We start from the raw sequence: 26,103 nt of genomic DNA, 5'->3' as shown, positions 1-26,103 counted from the left end.
TCAGATTCATAATCTGTATTGTAATCTACACAGCCAGCATATTTTGAGGCTTTTTATATTTTTTCACAGCATAAGTATCAAGCTATTCTAATTATTTTTTGTCATTGCATTGTTCAATTAAAAGGAGGGATGACAATTTTACTCATCCTAGCAGAAGATTCCAGTTTCTGTGTTTATGCCCAAAACATGCCTTGTATTATGAAACTGCTATAAATTGTTTAAAAATTCAGTCACTGCAGCTACGAAATGTTTAAGAAATTATGTTCCACTTTAACTTTAAGTTAAAAGATGGTTTCTTAACTTTCAGCCTCTGCAGAGTGATGAAATTGTAACCATTAATGATCATTTCAAACTGGTTCAAGCTTTACCTTAATTATTTCTTTGATAAAGTCTTCATTTTCTTTCACATTACAAGTTTTTTTTGCCCCTTTGCTTTTACTCTTTTTCACTATTTCTCTGACCAACACATTGTATAAACAAATGTAATTGGTCACTTATAAGCTTTTTGAAAGTTATATGCAGCAGTCTTGAACAAAAAGAATATAAAAGTAAATTGTCAGTGGTCAGCATTTTATTAACACCATTTTATGCATGAGACTTTTTACCAAAAAAGTAGGACTTTGTCTCTCTTTAGGTATTTATTGGTTAACTGGGGGCATATGAGTGAAAGCAAGTTTGCTGGTGTTGTAACTGACGTGTAATTATGGTTAGAGATAGTGAAGTGGGAACCATTTTTGTTTTGCCTTGATGTCTCAAATTCAGGGACTGAAGCATGTATTTTTAGACTACAATCTGATATTATCTTATTTGTGGATCGGTTGAGTCAGTCAGTCCAACACAGTAGGGATATCATGATTGAGGTTTTTTTGAATAATATGCAAAAGGTTCCTGATCACCACAGATATCATACTATAGAGGTAAAGATTTGGTTTGGCGCAAGTGTTTAGACTATTAGTGAAACATGCTTTCCAGAACTAGTTGACTGTCAACGTTTAGTAGTACATTGCATTAATATAGGTTTGGGTGGGGTGGATGTGTGAATTAAGTCAAGGAGAGGATGGGTGATAAATGACAGCAAGGAATTTCACTAACAGTAGTTATTTCTGGTAAAGTTTATACTTAATTCATGACTGCTGACTACAAAGCATTTGCTTTCTTTTTAATCTTAGTCTTTCAATCGAAGGTAAATTGATTAAGGAAATTTCATAACCAATGATGGATTTCTATTATTTGGCTTCCATATTGTTCTGTTTCTTTTTTGATTTTGCTGTTTTCTAGTAAAGAAATTTTGTTATTTGAGTGAACTAGTGAAAATGTTGAACCCTATTAGAGGATCTAGGAATGCTTCACAATTAATCTCTGAAATATGTCATGCTTTTTATCTATGCAGGAGTCCGAGTGGATGTCTTCATGGATATTGTTGATATATTTAACCCTTTGATATCCACCGACCACTTGGATGACATTCTGATTTTAGAGTCAAACTTAGAAAGTGAAGTTTGTGATGATTGTGGCACAGAACCAGACACCCTGGGAGGTTCTTTAAGAAACATGCTGAGTGACAAAGATCCTATGCTAGGATCTGCTAGTGCACAGTTCAGCCTGCCCTTTTCAGATACTGAAGAAGGCAACGTTCAGCTAACTTGCTCAACAGGTAGGTCTGACTTGCATTTTGGCTCCTGTGCCTGCAAAAACAATGTGGGCTAATGCAGCCATTCAGTACTTAAATGAGTGGGTAGGCGCATCTTCCCACTTAGCCTTCCTTGATAAAGTACCACTTGAAATGCCTTCATCCAGTCTCCATTGGATCTGTGGTGTCATTTCATATTGGTGAAATTTTGATTTTACTCTGGCAATTTCTCTGAACATACAGTCAGTAACTATGCTGGGAGAACATGACGAGCTATCATTACATTGGAATTTTATTTCCAATGTTTTTTACACTTTAGATTTAGTACTGTATTATAATTGTTCAATTTCATGTTATAATTGAATGTGGTACACCCTAATGTGGTTAATATGGGTGGGGAGGTGGAAAATAAGTAATAAAGCTGTTAATTAGCCGGTTTAAAGTGTTTTGAATAGCATCACTTACATGGACTAATACAGCATTTTTGGTACCATGAGTGATATTTGGTATAGTAATGCGAGGGTGACTACAATTTGTGACTGGTTTCTTAATGCAGTTCATTGGTCATGTCAGAAATTGTTTAATCCACTCAAATACAATTTAAGTGCAAGAAACTTCTGCTTAAAGATCACTTTGAAGGAAATGTGCAATCGAACTTACATCAAAGTTGCTGGTGAACGCTGCAGGCCAGGCAGCATCTGTAGGAAGAGGAGGTACAGTCGACGTTTCAGGCCGAGACCCTTCGTCAAGACTATTGTAATTGAACTTGTAATGGAGTTTTTTGTAGACTTTTTGTTTTATGCACTGATTTTATGAAGCACTGTATGAGCCAATAATATATTATTACCTGTTTTTTTGCTATCATTTTAATATTTAGTGTTCTGGCTGGAAATGGTTATTACATTATTAAGAGCTGAGCAAAATATTTGGTTCCATGGGAGGGGGGGATATTATTAGCTGATTTTTTTTTAAAAGAAAATGTATTCCCCTTACACATATTTACATGGAATAGCACATTTATCATAATTTTTGTTCCTTTCTGAAGTTTTGCTTATTGTTTTAAATTACAAAGTTTATGTTCTACACTAATGCAATTTTAGGATGTTGCCTAACTACACTTTCCCCAGTACCAGGTTTTCAATTTCATAGTAATGTTTGTAAAGATGTAACCTTCCAGTTGTGCATGAACAGTAGTGAGACATTGCTCTTTGAGTAAGCTTAATTGAAGGAGTCTTAATCCTTAGAGCTTCACAGATGTTATCCCATGGGCTTATTATTTAACCCAAATCTGTGTTTTCTATGTTTTAAATCCAACAAAGCAGAAACCTGCCAGAGTACTTGTTAAATAAGCTGATTTCAACTTCATTGGTAGCAGTCCCATGCTCAATTTGGCTTTGGAGCTTTAGCATCTTAAGTATTGCTGACATTGGTGGAATTCTGTCATATTGTAGGAAAACAATATGGCATGATATAGATTTACTGGGTATTTGAGTCAATAGAAGATTGCAAGGCATAGAATACCATGTCCTATTCTTGGCCAGTCCTTTTCTATGACGTGCTCTATTTTAGGATTGAATGGGCGGACTTCACTATGATAATGTTTGGCAGGCTGTGAAAGGTGGTAGAAAAAAATGTGATCTATTTGTGCTTGCCACAAAGGAAATAGAAAGCGTGAGCATTCCCGAGCTTCATTGCAAAACTCTACTTAAAATCATACTCGTGTTTAACAATGGCAAATGGATATCTTGTACCTTACATCTGTGCAGTGTAATATTTTATCACCTAGTTTGTGCATTGCTAGATTATATTAACCGAAACAGATGTTTGAGGCTATGAGGTTGTTGGATATTAAGGGTGAAATGTAGCATCGTAATTCATGAAGGCTACAGTTGGAATTGCGTGGATTTTCTACTGTCTTCATATTTATGTATATTACATGGATAAAGACTATGAAAACAGATTTCTTGTATATTGGAAAAACTCTTAAACCATGAAATGGGGGACGGGGGGGGTGGAACACATTTACGATGCTGTAGCAAAACCATGCCTGGACGCAACAGACTGTTATCAAATAATATAATAAGTTGGCACTGTGATATGTAAGATGACTGTTAACTGAAGGCTTGTTGTGAAGGTAGATTTTAAGGAGTACCTTAAGGAAGGATAGACAGCGTCAGGTTTTGGAAGAAATTCCATAGTTTAGGAGCTTAACGGCTGCAAACATGGTCGCCATTGATGGAACAATTTAAATTGAGGGATGTACAAAAGTCTTGTTGGATTTTTGAAAACAGTTTTCCATATGCCTGCAGGTTCACAGAAAATGGAGGCTGTTGAATAGTTAGTAGATATGAAGGCATAAATAACGATTTCAACAATAGTTATGTTGATACTGAGCCAGAATCTGGCAACATTATGGAGGTAGAGATGAATGTGATTGGAGAAAAGACATTTATTTTATTAGGTCTGAAATTAAGCTTGCAGACAACCGTAACAGTAGAAGCATTTGAGCCTGAGCGTTATTAGGGAATGGTTGGAATTAATCAACTGAGATTGTGATGAGTAGCTTGGATCTTTGTGATACTTTTTCTTGTAGTTACTTTAACACCTGATATGGCAACAAGCAATTTTACTATATATAGAAAGTGAAAGAAAAATCTATTCAAGTATAAAATTAGAACTGGACCAAACTAGCTAATTTGACCTGAGTACATGAATCATTTTTTTATACCCAATCTGATCCAGACATACATTGTGGAATAGTCTGGCTCTGTCTAAAGAGAAAAGGTCAAGTGAAATGGTGAAATTTTGAAGGCATCTGCATAGAGATACTATTACTGGATGATGTTGACCAGGGACAGCATCTAAGTGAAAAAATAATGGAAAGGACTAGTGATTAAATTTTTGGGGAACACAAACTTTTTGATGCTACCAGAGGAATCTAAGCAATTGCAGACTTGGGTTGTGATGAGCTACAAAAACTGCATGGGCAATTTGTCTTGGATGGTTGAAAGGTCCTTTTTGAGAATAATGGTGATTAACCACGTTAGAGTCTTCACATGGTTAGAGAAGGTCAAAGGAAAGATTTGCTTTATCACAATTACAAAGAATGTCCTGGAACTTTAGAATTGTTAATATTTTGGCAAAGTTAGAAATCTGATTGTGATCAGCTTTTAACCCGTGAACCACAGTAATGGTAACACCAAAATTAGTATATAGCCTTTGATCTGCTATGGTATTGTACATGAAAGGTTGAGCTAACATGTCATGTTCAGATAGTTGTTTGGAGGATAGGGAATGATTAAACCAGGGCATTCAGTTAGATTTTAGTCCCCCATTTAAGGTTCCATATTGTCACTTGGATTCATTTTTAAATATTAAAACTCAGTTATAAAACTGAAGATTTGTGCAGTCATTGAATTGGGTGGAGCTTAAAAGTTGACTGTAGTACAGTTTGGGAACACAGTTACAATGTTGGGGTGCTTGATGTTATCATCAGTTTGTAATTAAGTGTGGAAGCAATTTATAATGGTTCTATTGATGGATGATGCAAATTTGTGCTTCCTGCAATATTTTGTATACAGTGCAGGTTTTTAAAATTAGATGAATAACTATTAGGCTTTTAAGATGAATCTTTTTATAGCAGTTGAGTCATTTCAGGATTCTGGGTGCTTGCTATCTTGAATAAACTGAGGAATCACTGTAGTATTTGTATTCTATATTTTAAGTACTTAGCAAAATATGTATTAAAATATTACACAAAGGCATGTTTTATTGGCAGATTGTTCTTGTATTGTTGCCAATTGTCCATTTGTATAATTAGTTGTAAGTTTAGTGGATCTTGGTTTGCACAGCAGTAGCTAATACATTTTCCCCCTATATTTTCCAGATGCTGAACTTAAACTCACAGATGAGGGTGACGTGAAGGAAAGTGCTCTAGATACTATGGAGGAAGAGGATTTATCAGAACTTTCAAACAAGAAAAGTAAGGGTAAATCACCAAAAGCTACTGTGCAGTCACCTCGAAAGTCTCCTCGTTTATTGGCTCAAGGTAAGATATCATAAAATTATTTTATTCTTCAGTTGTGACTTCGTTTTGGTTTTGTTTCTGTAATTTGATTAAATGCAGCTATTGGATCTGCATAACTATTACAACTTGCAGAGTGAAGTGTACCTAAAATAGTTTATATAATATAATTAACAGTCAGTGATTGGATTTTAGAGGCAATTTTGTATGTGAATTTTTCCCATTTTAATATGAGCAATTGTGTAATAGATTTTTGCAATAATTGAAATGTTGCTTCTTCCCTGAGGTTGCAAGCCTAGCCCTTAAGATTTCAGAGACACCTTTTCACTGCTTTTACTGGCCATTGAGTACAAAAGTTGGGACTTCATGTACATAAAATTGGTTAGTCTGCACTTCGAATGTTGTGTGCTACTCTGGTTGCTCTACTACAGAAAAGATGCTATTAAACTAGAGAGAGAGTGTAGAAAAGAGGCACAAAGATGTTGCCTTGAGTGGACAGCCTGAGTTATGAGAAGTTGGATAAGTTGCAAGTCCTGGAAGCAAAGGAGGCTGAGAAGTGATGTGAAAGAGGTGTATAAAATTGAGAAGCATAGCTAGGCCAGGTAGGTAGAGTCTGTTTCCCAGGGTGGTGGTGTGTATAATTAGAGAGTGTGGGTTAAAGGTGAGGAGGGGGGGGGATTTAAAGGGGATTGAAATGGTAAATAATAGTTTGTACTGAAATGTGGTGCCAAAGGAGGTGGTGGAGGCAGGAATAATAACAGCTTTTAAGAGGCATCCAGTCAGTTATTTGAAAGAGCAAGCTAAAGAGAAATGTTTAATTAATCCAGGCAAGTGGTATTAGAATAGAGAATCATGATGGTTGGTATCAACACGATGGGCTGAAGAGCCTGTGTCTATAGTATATAACTCTGACAGTATTCCTAAATGTAACCTGAATCCTAGTAAGAAAGTACAGGGAATAGATAATACTTTCACATGCATAAAAGGAATTTAAAGTATAATGTAGTACCTAGAGTTCTTCAAAACAATCATTTACCAGCTTGTCATTTCTTCCCAGCTCAATTGTGTCAATGATGACTTATTGGGATTTGGAACTGGTTGCTTTCCACAGCCCTGTCAAAGTACCCTCCATTAATATATAGGAGCTGTATTGATGCTGGCTGTTAGCAGGATATTGAGGTTCATTATGGTTATTCTTAATGATCCTGTTCTCTAATATTCACATTCAGAAGAGCTCACTAATGATCAAATTGGAAGTCCTTGCCAATTCCACATTCTTAATAAAAACAATCAGAAATAATTGCATTATTTCTACAATGTCCCTAGCTAAGATCGAGCTAACTCAGCATAATTATCAGATTTGAATCCCTCCTGATCCTTAATACTCATCTACCCTCAGGATTTACTTGTTGATTTAGTGGCTAATTCTTTGAAACTGATTTCTATATTATAGAGAGATGAGCTTAAACCTTCCTTTATAGTTAACATTACTGAGTTATAGCTGATTAGATAGCTTTTTGAGTCAGAAGATAGCAAGTTTAAGTCCATTTTAGTTCCTTCAGTGCAGTACAGCTAGAATATATAGACGGAAACATAACATAAAGATTTTTACTCGTGTATGTGAAGGATGTAAGAAATAAAGTCAATTCAATTCAATACTGAGTGATGCTGTGCCTTGAGAATGAGGTTAGACCAAAGCTTGCTCTTGAGTGTAAATGATCTCTAGATGCTATGTTGAAGAGAAACAGGAAGTTTATTCCTCTGTCCTAGTCATGTTATTCCAGCAATAAATACTGTAAAACAGGTTGTTGTTTGAAGAGAATGGCATGTGCAAAATTGGCAATCAGATTTCCTGTGTTCCAATAATGACCATACTTGAGCTGAAAAGAACCATGGGATATCTTGAAAGGGATATAGGAGGCACTGTATACTTGTCCTTAAGATTATTATTGTATTAGAGTGGTTTAACATAAAACCTCGTATATATTATTGGAACATAGTGGAATTTTCAGGGAGTATGGAGGCACAAAATTTGGGACTGGAAAGAAATTAATGTGAAAGTGTATGGTAATTTATGCTCAGTGGTAAAATTGCATTTAAGTTTGGAAACAAAGTCCTGCTGTTTTGTTTTAGATGGGATAAGGATAACTTCAGATAACTGATAACTTGAATGTTTCTTTAAATTTTCTTGAGCTAATTCATCGATTCTAATGTAAGATTCATTGTCACCTCACTTAAAAATATCACACTGTGTTGAGAGTTTAATAGCCAAATGCTCTTGGATCATAATGTGCCCATTTATCTGTCATTGTGTAAAATTTATAGAACATTGCTTGTATTAGTTTTTAAAGCTAGAATATATGTCAAGTATTCAATAAATGACTTTTCTTTCCTTTCTGTTAGAACCAGTTCGAAGCCTCCGTAACAGTACCTTGGCTAAGAGGCTCAGTCCAGCAAATTTAACTCTTACAAAAAGGAAGGATCAAGTGAAGTTTGCCTCCAGTGGAGCAGGGTCACCGAAACTGCCAGACAGGCATGAGAAACAAAGCCAGCAAAAGACTGGAGAAAAGAGTAGATCACAGCAGCAACATGTATCAGAAAATGTACAGAGTAGTGAAGAAACTGTTCATGAGGCTACACAGCCCAATCCTGTGGATTCAAGGAGCCCAGAATTCGACTCAGTAGAGAAGAACAGTGTACCAGAAAATACATTGGAAATAGCTTGTGAAAGTCATAAACCTACATTGGTAGAAGTAATGGAACGGCAAATAATTACCCCTGCAAGAGAATTGCAGTGTTCTACAGAGACACAAATTATTTTAGAAGTAGAAAAGAATACTTCGGATGCAAATGTAGAAGATGTCAGTGATCTCCATTGTTTAGAGTCACAAGTTGCATCACTTAACCAAAATCCAATTGATTCATTGTTGGAATCAGAGCATACAGCAGCAGTAAGTGAAACTGGTCAAGAAACCATTGCACAGAATGGCAGTGCACAAGATGCTGTAATCTGTGACACTCGTCAGAATGAGCAAACTACATCTGTAAATCATAGCTTATGTAAGCCTGTACTTGAATTGCAATGCACTGAGTTAATTACCACAAATTCAGATGGACTATCTGCAGATACTGCAGTCGGAGATCTTTATAGTGTTAGTGATCACTGTTGTAAAACTATACATGAAATTGCTGAGGAGTCAAAGGAAATTGTAGCAGAAAGGAATACTGTCGTACCCAGCAAAAAGTTAGATATTGAGGAAAATAGTAATAAGGAACAGGAGAATGACCCAGTTGATATGGATTCTGTATCACAGGCTACGATGTCTGACCTTCATCCACAATTAGAAGGAAACTTTCAAAATCCAGTTGATGAAAAATTACAGACGCCTTCTGAATCAATTGTATCTATAAATTATGTAGATGCACAGGGTGATCTTGACACACAGCCAACTAATGAAACTATTCCAAACAATGAAAGCAGTCTTATAAAACAGAATATTTCAGGTGGTTTGGAATTGGTTGAGGACACTGGGAATGCTGAATCACAATCAGAAACAGTAGTTGGTATTTCAGAGAAGTCTGACGTTGGGATACTTGAGTGCAAATTCGAACAAGAAGCCGAAACACCTGCTTCCTCACAAATAGTTGCTGAAGCTGCCGTTGATCCTAAAAGTGATGATCATTACAGCGGTCATTTGGCAAGCCTACATTCAAATAAGCAGCAGTCTGATCTCATTAACGAAGTGATCCAGGATCATTCTGGCTATAAAGACCATGCAGAAGTACTCCCTGGGAAGGAGGGTGATGTAGAGCTTAAGAGTCAGGCTTTAAAACAGGATAGATCGCCACTGAAGCCTCAGCATAAACCTGAACAAGTAGATTCAAAACCGGAACAGGCTGACAACTTCTTGCGCACTAATAGGAAGAGAATTAAGTCAGATGTTCAGTCCTCTGAAGCACTCAAGCAAGCTAAGACACATATTTCTTCATTTACTAGTAAACGAAAGGCAATAGAGCAAGATGAACAACATCTTCACAAGGCAGCTAAGAGTTTGAAAACACAGGTTGCACAGGACACTAAATACAAAAATGAACAATCACAAAAGAGAAATTTGGGTAAACCTTCTCCGACTTCCCAGGGACCAAAAGTACAGACAGCAGTTACATCACAGATGTGCAAGACAGTGTCAACGTCTCCTTCAGGGAATGATAAGATGAGGAAATTTGTCCAGGTATCTAAGCATGGTTCTAATTCTGCTTCAAAACTGAGTGAGGTAACAGTGAAACAGGGCCACAAACCTATCCCTTCAGGTAAAATATTTCCTCAGCAGACTGGTAATATAAAAGAAAGAGATAAAACAAAACTTGTCGACCATTCCAATGAAGATGATAAAGATAAAATGAAAGCCAGAAAGATTGAGAAGGCTATTTCCCCAAGGCAGCGGAGGAGCAGCAAAAGCCTTTCATTGGACGAACCACCTTTATTTATCCCAGATAATATGCCTGTGGTGAAAAAGGAGGAAACTGATGTGGACTATTCTGGCCCTGCTGCTACCTCAGATTTGTGGGACCCCAAAAATCTCTGTGGTTTTTGTAAGAAACCTCATAATAGCAGGTGAGTTTTTGTTTTGTAACTGAACTATGAATTCTTCCAATGATTAGATAATGAAGGTTAAAAATGGGAGGGGAAAGCAATTATGTTAACATCTAAAGTATTTCTCTAATCTGTTGACAAATAAAATTTCTAAATTTTGGAAATTTTAAACAGGATTTGGAAGCATCTTGTAAAAATCTTGCATTGTTGTCAGTGGAGTATTTAGTGTTCATATCTACTCTATACAGATGAATGTTTCTGATCACAGACAAGGGAAGATCTGCAGATGCTGGAAATCCAAGCAACACACACAAAATTCTGGAGGAACTTGGCAGGCCAGGCAGCATCTATGGGGGGGAAAAAATACATCGGTGTTTCAGGCCAGGAACCTTCGGCAGGGCCAGCTTGAATCAGACTGTCCATTCTCCTACCTCTCTCATTAACAAGGCAGTTTTGCTCACAGAGCTGCTGCTCACTGGATGTTTTTGTTTTTTCACACCATTCGCTGCTGAGCATGAAATCCCAGGAGATGAGCAGTTTTTGAGATATTCAAACTACTGTCTGGCACCAGCAATCATTCCATAGTCAAAGTACCTAAGGTCACATTTCTTCCCCATTCTGATGTTTAGTCTGAGCAACAACTGAATCTCTTGATCATATCTGCATGCTTTTAGGTATTGTGCTGCTGCCAGTGATTGGCTGATTAGATATTACATTAACAAACAGGTGTACCTAATTAAGTGTATAACTGAATGTATAAAAAGTAAATAGTATAAAAAGAGCAAAATAGTACTGTAGTATTAATGGATCATTTGTGTTATCTCCTGCTAGCTCATATTTCAGAATCTCCAGTGGTAAGTTGGAAGGTAAATTTGGAATTGAGGTTTAATTGCAGGGGGGTAAGAAGTGAATGCTTAGTTTGTTGTACATGTCCGGTTGCAAAGGCAGCTGTAGTAGTAACTTGATGTTCTCTTTCCTGCTCCCTTGCAAGTGTTATTTTCATTGATAATTAACCATCATTCTCCAGATAATTGCTATGTACACCTAAAGGTGAAGATTAAGGAAAGGGAATTATTTTGCACAAAGGATTATCAGAAAGTGGAACTCTTGCCGTAGGTAGTTAGTGGTAATAAGTAAAACTGAAAATGGGCAACACATCAATTGATAGATGAAACTGTAAGAAATAGTAGATGATGCAAGACTACTGTGCCATCATAGTAGCTCTAGCCTGCTCTACCATGTCGGGATCTTGATTTGATCTTTGGCCAGAACGTCATTCCTTTTTTTTTAGATCACCTTAACTCTTGATTCTCATGGTGTAAATATCTATTAGGTTCAGCCTTGAATGCGCATATGAGTTGGCATCCACTGCTCTTGTCGGTAAAGAACAGATTCAGAATCCTGTGAACAATTCCTCTTCAATACAGTTTGAAATGGCAAATCCTTATCCTGACTCTGTTTTCTGGTTCAAGACTTGTCCGACAGGAGAAACTTCTTTCAGCTTCTTTCTGGTGAAGCTCCTTAGAATATTGTATGTTTCTTCAAGATTACTCCTCTGGATCTTAAAAGAATGAGAAGTATAGATGTTTTCTGCTCAATTTACCCACAAACCAGAATCAATCTTTGATCCTTTACTGAGGCACTATGTCAAGCAAAGCTATTCTCAAATTGGCCAAAAATTGACGGTCCTCCAGCTATAATCTCATTAAATTGAGTCAGAATGAAGTTTATTATCACTGATATACAGTATGTTATGAAATTTGGTGTTTTGGTGGCAGCAGTACAGTGCACTGCACAAGATTTAAAACCATTATAATGACAGCAAGGTTTCAGTACTCTTGTACTCTATCATTCTTGTGATAAAGGCCAACATTCAATTTACCTCTACAGAGCACAAGTATGTTAATGTGTCAGGCATACAGTCCTTTGTCAGAACTGGAACAATGGATGGTAAGCAAATATTTAATTGAAATTGCTGCTGTTCTAATTGAATGTATGTTGCAATCTATAATACTCCAAATTTCAGCATAAAAGATTCAGCAAGCATTTAATTCTGACAGGAAAAAATTACTAATTTATTTTAACAAGTAAAACTGGAGTATTTCAATTAAATTGTACAGCAGTTTAAATTTACAAAATGGTCAGGTTTGAAGGAAGAACCCTGTTTCTGCAGTTGAGGTGCTTTAGAACTAAAGGAAGGATATGATTCTGTTTTGAGAAGGGGTAGAGGACATTTGCCAGGCTGTTGCCTCGATGAAGTGCTTTGGTTCCAAAGAGACTAGATAGGGTATGTTTGTTTTCCCCAGAGCAGAAAGCTGAGGAATGATGTGTTAGAGATATAAATAAAATTATAAGGGGGCAGATGGGTGCTTAGTAAAAGTGCTTCCCCCAAGATTGGGGTGACAAGGGGGCATAGATTTAAATTGAGAGATATAAAAAGGGTAGTTGGAATCTGCAACATGTTGCCCAGAGATACTCTCTTTACTGGCAACAAGCAGATTAATAAGTATCAAGGCCAAATGTAGGTGAATGAAATTAATGTAGATGGCTAACAGTGGCAACGTGGGTATGGCAGGCTGAAGTGTGTATTTCTGTGCTGCATGACTCTTTAATACGAGATTTTGAGATGTAAATGACAACTTGATTTAAATAATGGATTGTAATTTGTGCGAAGGGTATTAAAACACAAATTACTCATTGGTTGTAACAAAAGCAGGTCATTCATCCCAGTGTATTTTATATACATGTTGCATTTCTCTTTAACGAGAGCCATTTTGTGCTTTAATAGATGTATGGTTGGCTTGTAGATGGTGTTCTTTGTTCATGAATTATCTGAAGATCTGAGGCAAAAACTTCAACTGAGAATACAGTTGCAATCCCAAGAGAGTGCTTCACTTAGAAGTATCCTCTTCTGATAGCTGACTCATTTTCCTTCATCCTCCCACAGTGTATGTAATATATTCTGTGGCAATATTCTTAAAGAGAGCTGAGGATTCTCTTGGATTTCCTGTGTAACATTTGTGCTCAATTAACACTCTAAAATAGATTTTCTAGTTTTCTAGTCACATGTCTCTTTGTGAAACCTTGATTTGCATAAGTTAGGTGTTGTGCTGTACGTCACTGTTGACTCTACTTTGTAAGTAGATTGGTGTATGTAAATACTTTTACAATGATTTGATGTCAACCAAGGTAAATGTAAATCCCAGACTCTTTAAGCATGGATGTTGAGAGGGATGAGGTATTACTGAAAAGTAAATTAATTGCCTTTGGAAGAGCATCCTGTATGACAAACATGAGTGGAGCACCAAACCAGAGGCTGTGTACAAGAAGGGCCAGAGTTGTCTATACCAGGGGTCCCCAACCTTTTTTGCGCTGCAGACTGGTTTTTTGTTGACAATATTCTTGCGGACCAGCCGACCCGGGGGCGGGGGGGGGGGGGGTGGGGTCGGGTTGCCAATGCACAAGAGTAACAGTAAATGCGCTGCGTTTACCCCGAAAAAAGACTACAATGACCACGAAGCCTTGCGCGGGTACCTGTATGCGCATGCGTGAAGTGCACATGCATGTACGTGCCGATTTTTTTTTTTGACAAATCGTTTTTAGCGATTCTGTTCAGTGAAACTACACTGTACATACATTATTTCTATTTTATATAGGCTGTGTATTTATCATATAATTCCTGCTTTTACTCTATGTTAGTGTTATTTTAGGTTTTATGTGTTGTTTGGTATGATTTGGTAGGTTATTTTTCGGGTCTGCGAATGCTCAAAAATGTTCCCATATAAATTAATGGTAATCATAAGTCACTTATAAAGTCAATAGCATCATAATATTTTAAGTAACGTTTGGATATTAAACACACAGCACACATTTTCCCCGTATGAACATATAAAATCATTGCAATACATCAATATCGCTGAATCAGTGGGAGCCATAGGCTTGTTTTCCTGCAACAAGACGGTCCTATCGAGGGGTGATGGGAGACAGCGATACTCGAAGGGGGTTCCTTATGTCCAATCTATTCCGCAATTTAGTTTTCGTTGCATTCATTGCAGAAAATCCTGCTTCAGAAAGGTATGATGTTGGAAATGGAAGCAACGTTTTCAGTGCTTTCGTGGCTATCTCAGGGTATTTGGCCTTGATTTTGATCCAGAATGCCGGCAGAGATGTTATGTCAAACATACTTTTCAGCCCCCTGTTATTTGCAAGCTTGAGGAGTTGATCTTCTTCCCGCGCTGACATGGATGATTCACTGGGGACATTAACAAATGGGCCACGGACCCATTTCTTTGCATGTCTTGGGTCATTTGCAGTTGGGAAATAACGCTCGAATTCCGTCAACAGCGAAGTTAGGTGATCGCGCACCAGCTGTGAGAAAGACGGTGCAGCCTCAGTATCTCCCAAAATCCCAGCTAATGTTGGGAACATGTCAAATATGCCCTTGTCCACTCGCCGTCCCCACATTTCCAGTTTGGCTTTGAAAGCAGACACTTTATCTGCCAACTTGAAGACAGTTGTCATTCTCCCCTGAAGTGACAAATTGAGTTCATTGAGCAGGTTGAAGATGTCACACAGATAAGCGAGTTTTGCTATCCACTCCTCGTCACTGAAGTGCGCTGCCAGTGGTGACTCTTTTCCTGAAAGAAGTCTCTGTAGCGGCTCTCTTAACTCAAAAACCCTGGCCAGGGCTCTCCCCCTTGATAGCCACCTGATTTCAGTGTGAAAGAGAAGGCGTTTGTGCTCTGCATCCATTTCCTCACAAAGCTGCTCAAACAGACGTGAGTTAAGGGCTTTTGCTTTGACGTGATTGATAACTTCAACAACGTCACTCAATACGCTATTAAGATCTGGTGACATGTTTCGGCTAGCCAGCATTTCCCTGTGTATGACACAATGCGTAGACTGGCATTCAGGAGCAACTTCTTTGACTCGGGTCATGAAACCAGACAGACGTCCAGTCATAGCTGCAGCCCCGTCTGTGCATATTCCAACACAGAATGACCAGTCCAGTTTGCCTGACGTAGTCATTCAAAGACTTGAATAGTTCTGCCCCAGTTGTGTTAGTTGGCAGCGGCAGTGCACACAACATATCCTCCTGAACATCGTCTTGAAATATATATCGCACATAAGCCAGCAGCATTGCCTTGTTGTCGACATCAGTAGTCTCATTGACCTGGATAGCATACCATTGTGACTCGTTAAAGCCGTTCCAACAGCTGTGCTTCGATATTCTCCGCTATGTCATGGATTCTCCTTGAATCTGTGGTAGCTGAAAGAGAAACCTGTGCCATCTTGTTAGCTGCAGCTTCTCTCAACAGTTCACGGCACATGCCCTTGGCAGCAGGAAGAATCAATTCTTCACCAACGGTGAAAGGCTTCTTAACCTTAGCAATAAGGCTAGCCACAAAGTACGACACTCTCAGAGCAGCAGCATTTGTGGAGGTGGTGGCTCTCAGCACTTCCTTCTGTCCTGCTTGCTCACATTTTTTCCGCTCAAAAAAACTCAACGGGTTTGTCATTAAGTGCAGGGTGCTTGGACTCAAGGTGCCGAAGCAGTTTTGAGGGCTTCATTGCCTCTTTAGACAGCATGTCTCCACATATCACACACGGGGCTTGGAGAGTGCGAGCCACCAGTCGCAATAAAGCCATATTTTATGTACGACTTATTGTATTTTCTGTTGAAGGAAACTTTCTTTTTTTTGCAGTCTCGGCCTCAGCTGTCTCTGCGTTATCATCATCGTTAGGCCTTTTATATCCCCTACCATTTCTTCCAAAGAAACTCTCGAGCGACATTTGTTTTTTACTCATACTGGCTGATAACCTCCGGCATGGCCGTAATGACCACACGTGCGTCATGACCTCACGTGCGTAATGACCTCGTGCGTTCAATCTCAACAGTGGGCGTGACTGGGAATGAGGAAAGGTGCAGCTGACCCATATTGCTCATACCGCCAAATCATATCATTTCCTCGCGGACCGGCAGCACATGCTTTGCGGCCCGGTGGTTGGGGACCGCTGGTCTATACTTTCCGAGGAGACTGAGGTCGTTTGAGTATGCCAGCCCCTCCTTCACTTGTTCTACCAGTCCATTGTCACCAGTACAATCCTCTATGCGGTGGAGTGCTAGGGAAATGGCATCAACGTGGGTGATGCCAATAGGCTCAATAAACTGATTGGAAAGGCTGGCTCTGTTATAGGAGTCAACACTGGACACACTGGAGGCTGTGGTAGAACAAAGGACCCTACAGAAAATCCTGACAATTCTGGACAATGTTTCTCGCCCTTTGCGCGCCATCTTGGCTGAGCAGAGGAGCACTTTTAGTAATAAACTAAGACAACTGTGCTGCTCCAAAGAGCGCTATATGAGGTCATTCTTGCACTCGGCTATTAGGCTCTATAATGAGTCAACCTATAGCTGGGGAAGTGATGCCCTCCTTCTGTTAAGACTGTTTGAGGTCACTTTTTTTTTGTTCTTCTAATATTTGTAATGCTACTGTGATACTGTACTTTGCTTTGGGATCAATAAAGTGTAGTAGATGAAATATCAGTACACTATGAAATGATATAACATATTTTGAGAATCTTCTGAGCCATCTTTCGTACTAAATCTTTTTAATGTGGATGTTTGTTTTCAGGTTCATGGTCGGGTGTGGAAGATGTGACGATTGGTTTCATGGAGAATGTGTTGGACTGACACTTGGCCAAGCCCAGCAACTGGAGAAAGAAGACAAAGAATATATTTGTTTGAAATGTTGTGCTGTGGAAGACAAAGGCCCATCAATCAATCACAGTCACAATAAACATATTATACATAATGACATGGATAAGGCAAAATTGGAATTAGTCCATGAACGTTCAAACCATTTAAAAAGTGAAAAGGTGAGCTATTCAGAACTAAATACAGCTTCTGATGTAAAATCAAATATGGAATTAATTCAAAAGATTTTACATTTGCCAAATGAGAAGGAATGTAAGGTCAAATGTTAAGGTAAGTTGTTTGTTTTCTATTTTTGTCATGTGTTCAAATTCATTGAAACCAAATATAATGGTTTAACAACACATTTGCTGTTCTATTATCTTTAGTAATGAGTTTATAAAATAATATGTTCCTAATTGCAAAAGTGTGCTCAGCCACAACATTTCAAATTTTTGCATATTCAGTTGTTCCAATCTGGTTTTGTTCACCAACTTGACCTAAAAGTATAGAAAACAATTTCTATTCTTTTATTACAGATTATTTGTTTGCTTTTCAATTTTTTCAGTCTGACTCTATATAAGGTACTTTAAGATTCATTAGAAATTTGAGAACTCTTTAGCATGAATATTGAAAATATTTTTATTATTATCTATCTTATTATCTTGACTTGTCCTGGGTATGAATCTAAACTGCAACCGGTGATGAGGCTCTGATTGGGGACTTTCAGAGCTTTGGGGAAAGTGGAGTTACCCCTTAGTCATTCATTGCTCCCAGGGCTGCTCTGACCCAGAACTGCTCAGGATACGAGCGAAGGCCGACGGCAGATCCAGCAGGTTCAGTAACTGAACTTATGACGGAGAAGGTGGATGAGCTAGGACCTCCAATGTCAATGGCTATAGTACAGGCAGATGAACATTTGGGAAGAGAAATGGTGATTTCTTTAGTTCACCCAATGGTAGGCAATAGCAAACCACTGTTGCTAGATACTAGATTTCCTAGAATCTATTTGCTAAGAAAACCATGGTCAAACTCACAAAATGTATCACACAACAACAGTGTCAAGAGGATCTTCAAGACAATTCTGAAGATGCTTTGCTCAGTAGGGTTGATTCTGGTCGGCAGGGGATCCTTGAGCGTCATCAAGCTACTGCTCATAAAATTCAAGTATCTGTCAATTGCAAAAAGACAGAATGTATGGTGATATCCAAAAAGAAGGAGAATCCTATCTGCAGGCTGAGAATAAACAGGGAAGACATAAAACAAGTACAGAACTTTTGCTACTTAGGAAGCTGGGTGACATCAGATGGCAGGTGCGACATGGACATCAAAAGGAGAATAGGGATGGCAAAAGACACCGTTATGAGAATGAAGAGTATACCTACCAATACTAAACTAGGCATGACAACAGGCCTCAGAGTACTGAAATATTACATTTATCCGGTTATGTTATATGGCTCAGAATGCTGGACAATGTCTGGTAACATGAAATGAATTGTAGCAGCAGAGATGTGGTTTTTGAGGAGGATGCAAAGAATATCATGGACTAAACGAATATCTAACAAGGATGCAAACACAAAAAGAGAAATGTATGAGATCATGAAAAGGCAATGTATCTTAGTGGATATGTGATTAGGAAAGAGGAGTTAGAATGCACGGTAATTATGGGAAAGATTGAAGGGCAGAAAGCAAGAGGAAGACAGACAAATGATGATGGGGACAGCAGCCAGAGAACTGGAAATAAATACCAATGAATTGATCCACTTGACCTGAAACAGGAGTGTGTGGGCCATGGCAGTCAAAGCTCAAACTGGGCACGGCACCTGATGATGATGATCATCATCATCTTGACTCTATCTTTGACAGTAAATTTGTTTTTCAAAGGAGTTCTGATTTTAGTATGTTTTTTTTCAGGGATACAAGCTTTTAGTAGAACTTTCATCAGCCACCTTATGGTGCTTTAGTATTCCCTGTGTAATTACAGTTCATTATATAGGCTAATTTCCATTCTGCCATTATTTTTTGGAATTCTTAATATTTAAACTTGGATGTTCCCCACAATTGCAACAAAAAAGTGGCCTTAATTATGGGTTAAAGTATCAGTTAATGTATACTCCCTGAAAAATATTGAATACAGTTGACAATGCTTGAATCACTAGTGATCACCTATGTGTGTATCTTGTATTGACTGCCATTGCAATTGTTTAGATGATCAACCAGAGTGGAGTTGATCTATAGTGACTTCCTTGATTCCAAATTCATTTCCCATTAATATAATAACGAATAAATGCATCTGTTAGAACTTTCTGCTGAAGAATCTGCAGAAAAACCTTGAGTGAAGTTTTGGTGCATAAGTTGATTCTTCATTTGGAGATGATTAAATTGATGTTCAAAGTGAGTAGCATTCAGAGATCGTTCATGTGACTTATCTCCAAGGAAGGAGGCTCCTGTTCTGAGCTCTAATAATCTACCTGCTTATTATTCTGCAATACAGTTAAGCATATTTTGAAATTGAGACTATATAAAATAGGTAAATCATCAAAATTATATTAAAAGCTGGGTTGTAAGTTTAAGTTGTATTGAAATAAGTAACGTTCAAAGCAAAAACAAATTAATTGCTATTTATTTTTGCTTTAAAATTTAAGGTGGTCTAACTCAGTTCAGCTTGCTGATCATTAAATTAATTTTTCTGAAGTGTTTTTTTCCAACTGCTAAACTGTGGCCCTATAATATGCAATAATTTTCAGTTGTTCAGTGTAGATAATGTTTCTTTGGAGAATAATACAATTACAGTAAAGAACAGGAGAGAGCAAAAACGGCTTGGTAAATTTGGTGAGTGGTAAGCAAGTGAGAATAGGACATTGACTATCAAATCTGCGACATTATATTGTTGAGGCCACACTTGGAGTGCAGGTTTTGGTCACCTTGTATAGGGAAGAGGTTGTTAAACTGGAACGAGTATAGAAAGTATTTGAGGATATTGCCAAGGCGCATAGGAATTGGTTTACCTGGCTATGTCTTAATTCTTTAGAATGTAGGAGAATGAAGTGTAACCCTGTAGAAGTGTATAAAACTGAGGGGCATAGATAAGGTGAAAGGTAAGTCTTTCCCCAGGTTAGGGGAGAACAAAGCTAAGGGACATACATTTAAGGGAAAGATTTAAGAGACCAGAGGGTGAGTATATTGAAAAAATTGGCAGAGGAGATAGTTGAGGCAGCTACAATAGTTTGAATTAGGAAATACTTCAATGGGTACATGGAGTCGCTGTGCTTAGATGGATATGGGCCAAGCACAGGAAATTGGGACTGGCTGGGTGGGCGCCATGGTCAGCCTGGACTAGTTGGTTCAAAAGCTCTGTACCTGTGCTGTCTTGCTTTGTGACTTAAACTTATTCTCTGGTCAGATAACAGTAGTAATAGAAATTTTGTTGGTTAAAAAATTAAAGCATAATCTAAGGATTTATAATTTTTTTTTGATACTTTACCATGCAGATTTGTATCCTGGCTCAAGTGAATCGTTGCATTGGTTTATTAATAACACATGTACCTAGATTCAGTGCAAAACTTGTATACTGTCCATACAGATTAATTCATTGCAATGGTGCAGCAAGATACAAAGTTCAGTGCCGATAGACAATAAGGTGCAAGATTATAATGAGCTAAGAGGGGACAAGTTACATGTGAACCAGAAGAGGACCAACATCCTCATGGGAAAATTTGCCTTTGTCACGAGGAAAGGTTTAAACTAGATTGGCAGGGGGGTGGAACCTGAGAAGTGAAGTCATTTGAAGACTGATAGATGTAACAACCAAAAAGTATAAGTTTAGAAGTCAGGATAGTTATGTTTCCAATAAAAGGACAGATAGAGCCATTGCTTTAAATTGTATCTGTTCAATGCACAAAGCTTAACAGGATAAGGCGGAAGAACAGATGGCATGGATTGTCTATGTATAGTGTCTGAGAAAAGGGAAGGACTGGCCGCTGGTTTTTGTATACTGATGCTATAAGTGTGATGAGTAGGGAGGATGTTGTGGTTAGCATGGATCTGTTCGGCTAAAGGGCCTATTTTCATGCTTTATTACTCTATAACTGTGTGCAATTTATGACACATGACACATGCCTACTTGACCCAGCATCACGGGGCTCCTGTATGATGCCTGCTAACATGTAATGGTGTATTCGCACATTTATTTATAAAGGGTAGGCTCAGAACTTAACATTTCAAACATATGGTAGCTGTGTTTAAACTTTCAAAGTAGCCATCACACATTATTCACTTGCTTTATTAGTTGTGTCCAAAAGAATGCTTCATATAGAAGGGAAGAATGAGGATAGAGACTGTTAAGAACCATGGAAAGGATTGGGAGTGGGGAAAAAGGAGAGAACAAAGGCAAAGATCTCTGATAGGGTAGAGGTTCAATATTTTTATGTGACGAAAGGCACGAATATGGGGGGGAAAGGGAATTCAAGGTAGATTTCCAAAGAGTATACATTGGAGAGACAAATAATTATCTAATAACCAGAGGAAGAGAATGTGGAGTGAATGCTGGAAGTATGGAATGACATCCACAGTGCTAGTTTATCTGAAGTACTTGATTAAGTATGGAAATGCAACAGTGTGCCAAATAATTTTTAATTTAAACCTGTTTTGTGATTTGGCTTGGATTTTGTGTATCGTAACATTGAAGCCTAAAATATAATTTTACAATTGTTGAGTTTTTTCTCACAGTCACAAATAGCAATTAATACTTAAACAGAATATAATTCTCATGGGATTTTAGGAATGGATCTACACATCAAAGATTATGTGCTAGTTGTACAACTAAAAAATGCCTTTCCTTCTTTGGCTGATCCCTGAGATGACTTTCATTCCAAATTTGAGGAGTAGAAGATGCTTTTGCATAAATTATTGTGACATGGTGTAGCCGTTGCTTTCTGGTTACCAGGTGGATTTAGTAGAGCGAGAGCTGCATAATCCTTTAGTCTGTCTTCTAACTCCCCACACAGTTTCCCTTCATTTTTCTGTCAGCCTCCCCCTTCGCTCATCCCCCTCCCTAGAAATAGGTTTACTGTTGCACAATGAAAATAAACCAGTTTCATCTTTTAACTTGCAGGTTGAGTCTATGGTGAAGAACGCAAATGCAATGTTAGCGTTCATTTCAAGAGGACCAGAATATAAAAGCAAGGATGTAATGTTGAGACTTTATAAAGCATTGGTGAGGCATCACTTGGAGTATTGTGAGCATTTTTGGCCCCTTAGAAAGGATGTGCTGAAGCTGGAGAGGATTTTGAGGAAAATGATTCCAGGATTGAATGGCTTAGCACATGAAAAGCATTTGATCGCTCAGGCCTGCGTTCACTGGAATTCAGAAGAATAAGGGATGACCTCATTGAAACCTATCGAATGGTGAAAGGCCTTGATAAGAGTGGATGTGAAGAGGATATTTACTGTGGTGAGAGTGTCTAAGACTAGAGGACACAGCTCTCAGAAGACCAAGTCATTTTGTATATTTAAGGCAGAGGTTGATAGATTCTTGATTGGTCAGGGCATGAGACATGGGGAGAAGGCAGGAGGTTGCATCAGCCAAGGTGAAATGGCAGAGCAGACCCGATGGGCCAAATAGCCTAATTCAATAAGTTTCAATCGGTGCATTTAATGTCAGGGCAATGTATACAATATGCATCCTGAAATTCTTTTTCTTCGCAGACATCCACAAAAACTGGAAGAGTGCCTTAAAGAATGACATTTAAAACATTGGAACCTGAACCCCCCCCCCAACTCCCCCTCCCATGCACAAGCAGCAGCAAGGCAACCACACCCCACCCCCACCCCCACCAGCAAAAAGCATTGGCACCCTCTACTCGGCACTCATATGTGCAGCAAAGCATCATCCCCCTCCCTAGAAATAGGTTTACTGTTGCACAATGAAAATAAACCAGTTTCATCTTTTAACTTGCAGGTTGAGTCTATGGTGAAGAACGCAAATGCAATGTTAGCGTTCATTTCAAGAGGACCAGAATATAAAAGCAAGGATGTAATGTTGAGACTTTATAAAGCATTGGTGAGGCTTGCAGTTTCCAAAAACTACATGTTCACCCGATAGTCCGACATACCATACGCTCTCTCTCTCACTCTCTCCCTGATGAGGGAAAAAGAGGTAGCCCCGTTTCACATTGAGAGGGGAGACATAACAAATAACTCACTGATCTACGATGTCAAAAGTCTGTTGTGTCACTTTTTTCGAGCTCTGCACCTATTGCCTTGTGGTCTTAACGCATTCAAGGTAATTAAGTCCTAAACAGCTGACCAAGACCACAGTCTGATTAAAATCTTGAAAGTGTTTTCTGTTTCTCAACTCAGTTGTAAAGTTGTATACCCTCTAGCTTATTCAGCATTTAGAGGAGAAATGCTTTAAACTTAGCGCAAACTTTTCTGCAGGTGTTTCAGATGTTTCTTAATATAACACTACTATCCTGTTGCTATTGAAAAACAATTATAGCATAACTTTTACTGGTGAATTATTTCAGAGTGATTAAATGGGAAAGCCACAACAATTCAGTGTTGAGAACTATATCAGTCAGCAAAACATGCTAATCACCTTTTTCACATCACACCCCCCCCTGCCCCGCCCCCAGCTGCTGTGTTCTCAGTCTCCTAATTCCATCTCTTGGTTATTTGATTATTATCACTTTAACAATTCTTTTTGCACTGCCTCAGGTTGCACTGCTATCTTTGGACTGTTCTTTTGTACTTCTTTGTTTTGTGCTCATCATTGTATTTATTGTCTAAATTAATACTAAGTTTACTCTGCATGCTTTGTGCGATTGCACCTTGATGGATATGACAATAAACTAATCTGATCTAATCTTCGCCATTCTTAAGTTACTCCTGTCTGTATTTGTTAAAAATGGAGATTTAAGAGGGAAGACATTTCGGTCTCTGTAGTGGCAATACCCAGTGGTAGTTGTAGGTTTGATTGGAACATTTCAGGTGTTCGGATTAGTACATGGATGGGAGGGGTATAGAGGGCTGGCTTGATGGGACAAGGCAGAGTAACTGGTTGGCATGGGTTAGGTCTATTTCTGTTCTATAGTGCTCTGATTCTGTGGCTTCAAAATAATTGACATAACTAGCTAGTTTGGAAGGTGATCTGTAAAGGCAAGAACTTAAAACTGACTTTGTAGGTGCTGCGTGATCCTTTTGTAATTTAGATTGCAAGTAGAGCAGACATTTGATTTCTATGTGGCAGTCAAAGTGAATGAAGATTTGAGACCGGAGGCTTCCTCATCTTAAAGAGCCTGTTCCATTTTACCAATGCCTATTGGCTCAGCTCATTGAGTTTTCTGCATTTGCTCCATTAAATGCAGCTAGAAGGGAAGCTGGGCTGAATGCTTGGGCAACAGGTGAAGAATCAGCTTTATTATCACCAGCATGTGGTGTGAAATCTGTTAACTTAACAGCTGCAGTTCAATGCAATACATAATATAGAAGAGAAGAAAAGTAATAAAATAAAAATGATAATAAATAGCTAAAACAATGTCTGTATACGTATATTGAATAGATTAAAAATGTGCAAAAAAAGAAATGCTGTGTGCAGGTGTCCCCTGCTTTTCATACGTTCGCTTTACGAAACCTCACTGTTACGAAAGACCTACATTAGTTCCCTGTTTTCGCTTTCAGAAGGTGATATGGACCTTCAGGGGGTATGGGGGGAAGGCTGGTACAGGGTTCTGAGTTGGATGATCAGCCATGATCATACTGAATGGCGGTGCAGGCTCGAAGGGCCAAATGGCGTGCTTCTGCACCTATTTTCTATGTTTTCACTGTTGCGAAAAAAGCAGCGCGTGCTCCAAGCAGCCGCTGTCCCCTGGATTTGGAACTGCAATCTCGCCGGCATTGCTTTAACACGTGCCTGTAGGCAGCTGTTTGCAAGATGAGTTCTAAGGTGTTGGAAAAGCCTAAAAGAGCTCGTAAGGGTGTTACACTCAGCGTAAAACATAATTAAGCATTTTGATTGTGGTGAACGAAGTAAGGACAAAGTGAGTTTGGCTTGTGGAAGCTGATGAACATGATGTTGAAGAGGTTTTGGCATCTTATGACCAAGAACTGATAAATGAGGAGCTGATGCAATTGGAAGAAGAAAGGATAACAATGGAAACCGAATGCAGTAGCGAACTGAATGTGAAGCAACTGCATGAGATTTTCTCTGAAATGATAAAGTACGACTTTAATTTTGAAAGGGTACGTAGGTTTAGGGGATATTTGCAAGATGGTTTGAGTCCTTACAAAGAACTGTATGATAGAAAAATGCGCGAGGCTCAGCAGTCAAGCAAGCCTTCCACATCAGCCACAGCAGACGACGAACCTCGACCTTCGCCATTGAGGCAGGCAGTCATAGGAGAAGATGAGCTGTCTGCTCTAATGGAAACAGACGACGAGATGACACCCCAGTGTTCCACCACCCCAACACCCACGACGCAGACAGATACCGATTTGTGGAGAATGCAGCGGTAGCCGAGAGGCGCACAGCACATCTTTAAGAAAAAAAGCCAAAATAAACATGCTAATTAATTAGGTGCCGCCCGATGCATAATTGTCAGCCCAGATCAGAGACGACGCAATCGGAAATCGGCGCTGATCAGGGCTGACAATTACGTGCCGGGCGGCACCTAATTAATTAGCATGTTTATTTCGGCTTTTTTCTTAAAGATGTGCTGTGTGCCTCCCAGCTACCGCTGCACCCCTGCATGCTTCGCAAATCGGTATTGGTCGGTGGGCTGGAGGGCGAGGGCTACTGCACCACCCAACCTGCGACGACGCAGTCTAACACACCATCATCAGTGTGCTCGGCGCTTTCCCAATTCCGGTAAGTGATACTACACTGTAGATACATTTTTACTTATATAGGTTGTGTATTTTTATGCGTTATTTGGTATGATTTGGCAGCTTAAAGGTTACTGTTTAGAGTGTTTCTGCCAACAGCGCTTGCGTGAGATTTTCTGCCGACGGCACTTGCGTGAGGGCTTTGCTACGGAGAACAGTGCAGTAATGATTGTGGAAAAATATTTCTACTTTATATAGGCTGTGTATTTATCATATCATTCCTGCTTTTACTATATGTTACTGTTATTTTAGGTTTTAATGTGTTATTTGGCATGATT

The 26,103-nt window shown here is 38.7% G+C and overlaps 1 protein-coding gene across 8 annotated transcripts in view; it reads left to right on the top strand.

Annotated features, from left to right (window-relative positions):
• The window catches only part of phf3 (PHD finger protein 3), a 170,589-nt gene that overhangs the window by 20,076 nt on the left and 124,410 nt on the right, over nucleotides 1-26,103 (top strand). For 4 of the 8 annotated variants that reach the window (XM_072250561.1, XM_072250559.1, XM_072250551.1 and 1 more), the window contains 4 exons: nucleotides 1,391-1,654; nucleotides 5,517-5,678; nucleotides 8,058-10,269; nucleotides 16,884-17,127. In XM_072250561.1, coding sequence (XP_072106662.1) covers nucleotides 1,411-1,654; nucleotides 5,517-5,678; nucleotides 8,058-10,269; nucleotides 16,884-17,127 — 2,862 coding nt within the window. In that variant the 5' untranslated portion in view covers nucleotides 1,391-1,410. The remainder of the gene's footprint in view (nucleotides 1-1,390; nucleotides 1,655-5,516; nucleotides 5,679-8,057; nucleotides 10,270-16,883; nucleotides 17,128-26,103) is intronic. The other 4 variants (XM_072250574.1, XM_072250584.1, XM_072250566.1 and 1 more) reach the window with 1 other exon arrangement.

The sequence above is a fragment of the Mobula birostris genome, chromosome 2 (genome assembly GCF_030028105.1).
Source record: "Mobula birostris isolate sMobBir1 chromosome 2, sMobBir1.hap1, whole genome shotgun sequence".
NCBI classification, from domain to species: Eukaryota; Metazoa; Chordata; class Chondrichthyes; order Myliobatiformes; family Myliobatidae; genus Mobula; species Mobula birostris.
Note: the sequence above shows the minus strand (reverse complement) of the source record. Positions and strands in the feature narration are given on the sequence as shown.